General features: G+C 44.4%; 1 protein-coding gene across 1 annotated transcript; it reads right to left on the bottom strand.

The window, feature by feature from the left end:
* Nucleotides 1-370: 370 nt before the first annotated feature.
* LOC8037915 (acetylcholinesterase-1) lies at nt 371-9,182 on the bottom strand. The gene is made up of 3 exons (XM_002412458.5): nt 8,941-9,182; nt 5,504-7,106; nt 371-718 (listed from the first exon to the last, which is right to left on the bottom strand). Exons 2-3 carry the CDS (start codon nt 7,015-7,017, stop codon nt 565-567), a joined length of 1,668 nt encoding a protein of 555 aa, XP_002412503.5. The 5' UTR covers nt 7,018-7,106; nt 8,941-9,182; the 3' UTR covers nt 371-564.
* Nucleotides 9,183-9,467: the final 285 nt, after the last annotated feature.

The raw sequence follows: 9,467 nt of genomic DNA, 5'->3' as shown, positions 1-9,467 counted from the left end.
TTTTTGCTGCGCTTTAAGCTGTTTTAGAACGGGACACGTTCTACGGTTCACCCGTAATTTAGGCGTTTTTTTTTGTTTTTTTTAGAGTTGTGGGAAGTACGGGAGCGGCCGCATATGGCTTTATAAAAGGCTTTTGTTCTGCGCGAACTGTCGTGCAAGCAATTAATATGTAGCTAATAGAGTTACTAACGCTGAACACAGCAAGGTATATGCCGAAGAGCCATATCGATTTATTGGTGCGCAACTTGAACCGCGGCAAATTTTATTAATGCTATGTGTATTAAGTTCCTCTTTGTATATGTTAAAAAACAAGGAAGTAACGCTCTCAAACTTTGACCGAGGATCTAACGCATGAAAAAAAAAAACGGTCCGTGGTTTAACAAAAGAAAGTTTATTTAGGCTGTACAAGGCAACATCTTATATTCTTACTGCAATCCATGTTATGCACTTCTTGTCATTATATTTACACAAACAATATACAGGTTATGTGGTTGCCATTTTTTATACATGTGACTGCTGTAACTCGAGGACGTAGAGTGGGTCGCGCGATCCAGGCCAGTCCTCTTAAATTCCACCGGCGAAATATCCTCTCCAGAATCGGCAGTTTTCTTCTTGCGGTCCCTTTCTGATGGTGAAGTTTTTCAGGGAGATGTCCATCAGGTACGGCCCGGCCTTGGTGTATTTCGGCCAGGCATGTTTTCCCAAGGTCGGCATCTTCCTGCAAACCGGATTCATCATGACCTGATTATTAGCTTGCACAATCTTATACACATATTGTGAGTTTGTTCACATGGTAAGATAATTGACCGAGGCAGTGTATATATATATATATATAAATCGAAAATATGATGATGATTGAACCGTATTTCATCGAATGAATCAATGTCTTACGAAACCCCGAAACTCAAAATATACGGCGGAGCCAGCTTTTGGGGGTTTTGTAAGGTATTGATTCATTCGATCAAGTACGGTTCAATCATCATCACATTTTCAATTATTTCCTCTTCGGAGACCGCCGTACGATGATAAAAAAATGCCCGTTGTTCATATGTATATATACCGAGTGTTTCATATTAATTCGAGAAATCTATTAAAAAAACATTAAAAAATGCACTAATACTGTTTGCGCGGGTTGTGTATACGGCCAAGGGGGGGAGGGGGCATTATGTGGGTGGCTAATCTTCGCGATAAGTCGGCTAATTAATTAAAATTCTTTAAATAGCGTTTTAATCAGTGAAAATAGACGTATGATTCCAATTAGAAACTTACTCAGCACCACAGAAAACCACTATATCAGTCAATTTTAGAACGACTTGAAGCTCGTGGGAAACTCGGGGGCACACCAAAATTATCACTCGTGCAGCAGGCGCAAAGCTAGCAGTGGCCACCACTGCTAGCTTTGCCCCTGCTGCACGAGTGGGAACGTTGGTACGCCTCCAAGTTTCATACGAGCTTCAGGTCGTTCTAAAAAAAGTGGATTTAGTGGTTTTCGACTGCGCTCAGTGAGTTTCTAATTGGAAAGATGGTGTCCATAGTGCATGATGCTTCGCGTCCGTACACTAAATGAAAAGGGGAGTAGCCCTTGGTAGACTGGATGGTAGGCAAAAGTTACGAACGGGAGTACAGCGTCCCAGTTTGTATGGTCGGGGTTGATGTGATGAGGACCCTCACCGTCGTCATCGGGCATCATCATATCTCCACCATCATCACCATCACCGATAGCTCGCGTGGCCCGTGCTCGCCACCGCGGGCCAGTTTGAATATAATCACCACTGAGACCGGTCGTTGAGCTTCTGTCTTCCTGACGATATATATATATATATATATATATATATATATATATATATATATATATATATCTTTCTGATAGCAAGCTATTTAAGATTTTCTTGGGCTCGAAATCGAGTCGAAGAAGTCGACGCGTCTATAGCCAGTGTCAGATTAGGAAGCTTGTGGCGTGGCAAGTCAGACGCATCTTATTATTATTCCAGGCCCAATGAGTTTGTTCTATTGGCCGATAAGAATGTCTAAGAACATATCGCGAAGCGAGAAACGTAAAATAATGAGCTAATTTTTAAACATAATGAGCCAATATTAAACATAATGAACCACGTCCTGCGTTTCTGATGCTGCCAGTGGAGTTTGAACTGCTGTAGAGTTGGAAGGCTTAGATCGGTCGTTCTCAGCCATCGATGTTTCGCGGACCACTTGTAGGTCGGCGGAGATGACGGAGGACCCGTTTGTGGGGAAGAGAGGGGAAAGGTATAGGTTAAATATAATAATGACTTAATAAATGGATATGACTAAGGTGTAGTGTGAAGTGGACTTCTCTTAGTGACATACACACGAGAAAATTCGAACGAAAGCTTAAACAGTTTTTCTCGATCTGAAAAAAGACAACTTTTATTGCCGAGCTCTGCTGGTGAGGCAGGGCGTCGTGGAGTCCTAAAACGCCTTTGCGGACCTCCATTTGAGAACCACTGGCTTAAATTATACTAGAAATATTTAAGGTTTCGCGCAAAAAAGTGACATTTTTATTGGAAGCAAGTTTTGACTCGCTTTGCGTAACAGCGTACAAGCTCCGAAGGATTTGGAGCCCTTCAAAATATATCTTTACAGAGGTGGTTACCTCGACGATTCGCATACCACAGCAGGTATACGAGGCACATTTTGTAAGAAACAAACTGAAATATGTAAAAAAAAGCGAAGGGTCAGCCTTATCTAGTTGTCCTATACTTTGCATCACTTTAAAACAGAGCTCAGCCAGGGCTATCAGTTGAGGGTTCAATCAAGTAGAGCGGAAAGTGCATCGTCCGGGCGTTCGCCGTCTTTCTGTGCGTGCCCATCCGCGAGCTCGCCCCATTAGGTCAAAGGAGTACGCCGTGACTACTCTTTTTAGTCTCTGTGAATACGCTTGGGAGTCTTCCAGACGGACAGCTCTCCAACTTCAGGTGGAACAAAGTGGTTCTCTCCTTCCCAAGGGAGGTCGGCGAACGATAAGGGCGCAGAATAGCAACACGTTTTGATCTGTATCTGATATCTGACATGTGCCCATGATCATGGCGTCTGTTACAGACCAGGAAGAAGAAAAGGAATGAGGGAGCTTTTTTTTCTTTTTTACTCAGTCTGAAAACGAAAAGTAAAAGATAAGGTCGCACCGACCGATTGTCTGTCGTTTTTGCCTTCGTGTTTCTTGGTTTCTAAACAGCGTGAGCATGTAAAGCGGCTTGCAATCATACTGTCCCATGGCAGACTGGGTTTTTTATAGAAATTGTTTTTTCGACCTAGTCATTTGCGTAACATCGCACTGATTGGCTTTTCGACTGCTCTGCAGGAAAGTGGGTGCATGGGCATTTCGACAATACTGCGTGGTATTATAGAGCCATTTATTATTTTTATATATTCTTATTCTTTTTTTAGTTGACCGCGAAATATACTACGCTCCGCCTATATTGACGTCTGCAAATTCAGTGGAGGCGTGAGCTCGAATGGCCAAACACCGAACATGCCATAGACAGCCGTAGTTAAGAGCGAGTTATTCTCGTTCATTCATTACTCACGAACATCTTTTTGGCCACTTTTTTTTTTTTTTTTTTTACTGTCCTCTAATCTCACTACTGCTAATGAAGAAGCCGCAATTAACTCGCTCACGTTTTTGTCTCTTTGCCAGCTCGAAAGCTATAAAGTGGCATCGGTTCAAGAAATCTAATTCTGCAAGACCGAAACGAGTCGCTGACAGCTAATTAACCTTTTATCCCGCACGTTTGCCTCGTTTTTATGTTATATGCGCCATTGCTATATCCGGAGGTGGTATTGGCCAGAAAGCATTTCAAACACGATGGAATGATGGAACACATAAAACTTGCAATAGGCTGTGCGCTATGTTAGCTAGTTTATCAGTAAATATTTCGAACCAATTTTACTTTTATTTTTATTCATCGCATTAGTAAACACGGTGCATGTAACGCAATAATCTCAAATTTCGTGGTATGTAACCCTAGAAAGATTTTGACGAAACGGAAGTGAATGAGTGAATGAGCTCGTAACGCTTTGTCACAAAAGTTCCAGGCAATTTCGGAAAATTTTCTTTAAAGAATATAGAACTTCGCGGAACCCACACAGTGGTTATATTTAGAAGGTTTACAACAGTGAAGGGTGCTATTGACTTCTTAACTTTGTCTTTGCTTTGTCTCTTGGAAAAGGGTAGTAGTTGACTAATTTATGCACTTAAACTTGGACATATTATCATCACTGCTATACGATCATTAATTAGACATTCGTTGGCTTGATACTAGTTTCTGATTGTCCGTTTTTTAGTGATGCTGCGATATTATAGGTGTCTTAATGATAGTAACAAGATAATCGAGGCTAAAGAGACTCGATAAACAACTCTTAAATACCTGTCAACGATTAGTTTTGTTTTCATACATTCCACGTATAATTTGTTTTTGCAATAAATTCTAGAGTGTTAGGAGTTTATTTTAGGGTATTACACTAGGTAAAATATTCTGGACTCGCGACACAATATAACATTATGCTAAACGGGGCTTAGGTTCAAGTACCGGACGCAGTTTGTATAAACAAAGCCTGCAGGGGCTTATTGCTATGATATTACATTTCTTTTCAATACCAAAAAGCTTTTTTTCGAAGTGCAACTGCGGTTAAAATAAAACCACCACGTGAAGGTAAATCATATGAAAGACGCCATCTTTAACAGCGCATTTTTCATACTACGCCCGGCAAATCAATCCGTATAGAACGACATACAAGTTTTTTAACATACTAACAAATACTAAAAAGTTCAGAATGTTATTCCTAAAAAATAGTGCCGAAAGTAGTCCACCAAGCCTTAGTTAACGAAACACCGATATGTGTATGTTTTAGGCAGAAGCATTCTTTATTCAGTAATGCCCTAGTTCCATAAGGCGAAAAAAAAAAGAAAGAAAACGACACCCGCCCCTTTTAAGCATGTGCAGCATGTACGCGAAGGTACATGGCAGAACAATATGAGCTGAAACACCTGATCTGGACGTTTGGTACGCTTGTTCACACGAGCTCCATAATCTCTCAAATGGTCAAAGAGTTCGAAGATTGAGAAGCATCACGTTTCAAGTCAATTTTGTTACAAAAGTTTTATTAAAAACTCATAGGAAACCAGAAGCAGCATGAAGGGCTGCTTCAGCTCATATTGTCTGCGGTAGTACCCTCAATATACAAGCAGTCTCTTGGTACTGATGCTGTAAGCACGAGTCATTTCATTCTGACAATCAACACAGGCGTTTTACAAATCTTGTTCTCTCTGTGTATATGACCCGTTAATTCCTGCTTAAACAGTTTTGCTACTTTCTCTGCCCGCCAAGCTGACAAGTGTACGGGGTACGGCCCCTCACAAGCTGCATTATTGCAACTTTTCCCCCTGTCCTCTTTACCCCCCTTTTGTACTCTGGATGCAAAATAAACTGAATTGAATTGATATGCTCGAAGTCTGGTCGAGTTCTCTTACCCTGTCTTGGCAAATGTCGTCCACACGTGCACCAAATGACGACTCAGCATGCTCTCTTCGGCGGTCACTAGCTCTGGAAACGCCATCGCATGGCCGAACACGAAGGGAAACTCGTCGAAATGCGTTGTCCCCATCCAGGGTGGCCAGATACTGAAGCTGGGTCGGTGCGAGAACTGGTAGTAGTACACGGAACGTCCCTTGGACTGGTATCGTTCCGCGAAGAATCGACTTGGGCACGTGATGATGAAATCGCCGATAGAATCAGAGCCCCTCTGAAGAACCTTTGTGTTGTCTGTGCTGTCAAACTTCCCGAAGTAGAAGTCTCTGATTTCGCTCACGCCGCTCCGCATAAGAGTCCGGAAGAAGAGCAGCATGTAGAAGCCAAGCTCGTCCTTGGTGATGTGTTCCACGTTGTCGAACTTGAGGCCCCTGGAAAGAAAGTTGGACACGAAGAACGTCCCTTCGTTCTTGTTGTTTCCGATGAGAAGATCGACGTCGGCTGATTTCATCGTGTCGAGGAGCACGTCCGCGTTGTGCGCCAAAAAGAGACCGTCGTCGGTGGGGAAGAAAGTTTCGGCCTGCGGGCCCAGAGCCGCCGCCGCGACATTTAGCAGTTCGGTCGCGTTCTTATTCCTCATGCACTCCAACACTTCCGGGTCGCTTATGGCTTTGTCGAAGTCCTTAGTGCAACCCAGCGCACTGGCGAGGGTCTGGCTTTTCCGCAGAGCGTTGGTCCGATCGTCGTGCAGTAGCCAGAGGGGACTGCCACTTTCCATGATGGCCCTTTTAAAAAGGCCCTTGCTAAGGGGAGAGACGAGATGGTAACCCACTGATATGGCCCCCGCACTTTGGCCGAACACGGTCACCAGATCAGCGTTTCCCCCAAAGTAGACAATGTTTTCTTTTATCCAGCGGAGTGCCAGGACCTGGTCGTGCATCCCTTGGTTGCCGGTGATTCCGTCGATCTTAGTGCTGAGGAAGCCGAAGATCCCGACTCTGTAGTTGAAGGTGACGACTACAACGTCGCCAGACGCTGCCAGGTGGAGACCGTCGTAGAACGACCAGCTACTGCTGCCGTAAGTGAACGACCCTCCGTAGATGTACACCATAACCGCCTTGAGGCCGCAGCTGAACAGGTCAAAGCAGTACCTCGCCGGTGTCCATACGTTGAGGTATAGGCAGTCTTCGGTGGAGTTGGCCGCTGAGACAGTGTAATTCTGAGTCACAAAGAAATCTGGCTGTTTGCAAGGAAAGGGCGGTTGGGTTGCGTCCCGAAAACCTTTCCATGGCTTCACGGGAATCGGCCGCTGGAAGCGAAGCTTTCCGAGAGGCGGCACCGCGTAGGGAATGCCGTAGAAAACGTCGACAGGCCGGCCGAACGCCTCTCGCTTGACGCCTTTCAGCTTTCCCGATCTTGTGTAAAGAGAAGGGTGATGCTCTTGGGGCAGAGCTGCGACGGTGGACATGCTTACGGCAGCAGCAGCAACAACAAGGCACCAAGTCAGAGAGTGCATCGCCCAAATGTAGGACACCTGGGAACTAGCGCCGTTGACCGAAGCTGTATGCTCTCGTTGTTTTGTCACAGAGCGACGTCAGACTGCATCTGTCAGGTGGAAGATAGTCAATTCCAACTTCTGCCAACATAATAACTCTAGATTACGCTGCTAAATTACTGTCAAAACATAATGTCCAACCGAAATTCGTCCACCTTTGATATTAGCCTGTAGATATCTAAATCCAGAGAAAAATATGGCGCGGTACCTACATGCCCTACCAGCCCCGATTTACCGCAGCGTAGTACCACCTTTAAAAATGTCATCATCCCCCCCTCTCCACGAAAAAAAAACAAAAAAAAAAAACAAAGACAGAAGAAACGTACACCTGCACGGAAAAAAGCACTCGAACAGAAAAAGATATATCATGTCTCTAAGTCTGTCGGATGTGGCTTGAATTTCCTCCATCTTAAGAACATTTGAGCAATTACCGGATTACTCCGTGCTTTTCTTGCGCAAGCACGCAACATTGCACGCGCTTGTTCTCTGCCTGCCAAACGAAAATTACCTTATTGGACTTCTAAGAAGCCCGGCGATTATGGAGATCTGTGAGAACATCTGACTTTCCTGTATACTGCGAAATAGGACAGTACCACTGGCACTTCTATATGCGGAATACACGATCTGTGGGTTGACTAGCCGTTATTATAGCCAGGGTGCTCAGAAAGGAACTAACTGTTAGCATTGTACTCACTTGAGCATAAGAGAAAATAGGTTGTTAGTCGAGTGGATCCTATATTTTCTTCGTGAACAAGGTATCTTTCTAAAGATTTGTAAAGCCACAGAGTGAAAAGTTCAATTTAGAAAAGCGGGACTGGGCTTTATCGCCCGTCAGCTTTTATTTATAGCAAAAATAAAACCGATTTTTGAATGTGAATAGGACGTATTTTTCTTGGTTTAAGCGATATACACCTTTTTAGGGGGGAATGATAACCAATAGAGACGTCTTGCCACCTTATTGAGAAAATTCAGCTCATGGTAAGTCAATCGGTTCATGGCACTTTATGAAATAGGGCTTCTTTACCACTAAGCACTTGGCAGAGCCAATCGCGGCGAACTACAAAGGGAACTTGCCAAATGACGAAACGGAAAAACAACCCGTCTGCGTTGTTGCATTAAGCATGGTGAAGCATCATGCATAGTGTTACAGATGAGAATGCCTTGCTATGTCTAAACGTATGTTCAACCTTGTCTTTAACCTCGAGTTCTCTCCGTAGACTTAAACAATTAACTTTACATTTTTTTTTACTGGAAACTAGACACTTTATATTTTCTTAGAGTACGGTACTACGGAAACTGCCCGATGGCACGGTGTGTCGTGTGTTTCAAAAGTGCGAGACTGATCGAGGGGTGGTAAAGTAAATCTCCGCTAGCACTACCAGAAGGGGTATTTCCGCGCGGAAGTCTTTAAAAAAAATCACGTAAAAAACGCACGAGGAACCAACAAATCAGCACGTGCCCTGGATTGTGTCTTTGCCTGTTGCATGAACTGGGCCCTCAATCGTTACGATATAGTTTAAATCATTAATGCTACTGCGATGATCGCAATCTACGATTCTCAAGATTTTACACTTTATTGAGCGATACACAAAACCCCCCAGTATGATAATAATAATAAAAAAAAATGGCGATGTACTAATCGACGAGAACGGCCAGTCTACGTTGCCCACGACTTTCCTGGTCGTATAAAATCACGGAGAACGGAGCAGCGGTATCGGACAGTCTCGGGGCCCCTTATTGAATTGATTATAAATAAAAGTCTGTTGCATTTCGAGGAGCGACTGCATTACGTCTCTCTTGCTCTACGCGTCGATCGAGCAGTACCTCCGTCATTGCATAACGGTGCTTCAAAGCCGAGGACGAGAGAGCGACGTACTTCCTCACCTGCGGAACAGGCGGCGCAGCGCTGTTGGCGCGGGGAAACCGATGAGGCGAGTGGCGCACGCCGTGGCCTTGCGAAGGACTTCCTGCAGTCCCCCAGAGGCTTCCTTCTCGGACCGACACGAGGAACTACCCCTTCCGGATTCACTTCTCCGCCAAACAGGAGGGGGCGCCCGGAGAAAGTGGAACACCGACCGCCAGATCACATGGTTACCACACTCCCCTCGCTGCAGCACGCCGCTTATGTAACGCAAGCGCGAGCGATTCGGAGGAGAAAGTCTGGAAGTGCCGATTGGTCGCTGAAAATGACGTCGACCTCCATTTTGGTGACGTCGTTATAATCTAGTAGCGGAAACCATGTCGTTACGATGACGTAGCAAAAATGACGCCGTTAGAATGACGTAAAAAAATGACGTCGTGCGATTGCGTAATAAGAATTACGTCATAAAGTTATGTAATCAAAATGACGCCATTACAAAAGGTCAACGTGACATTTATCGCACAGGAAAGTGGATTTCTTCGATACCTTC

The sequence above is a fragment of the Ixodes scapularis genome, unplaced genomic scaffold (assembly GCF_016920785.2).
Source record: "Ixodes scapularis isolate PalLabHiFi unplaced genomic scaffold, ASM1692078v2 PGA_scaffold0__279_contigs__length_252992795, whole genome shotgun sequence".
NCBI lineage: Eukaryota > Metazoa > Arthropoda > Arachnida > Ixodida > Ixodidae > Ixodes > Ixodes scapularis.
Note: the sequence above shows the minus strand (reverse complement) of the source record. Positions and strands in the feature narration are given on the sequence as shown.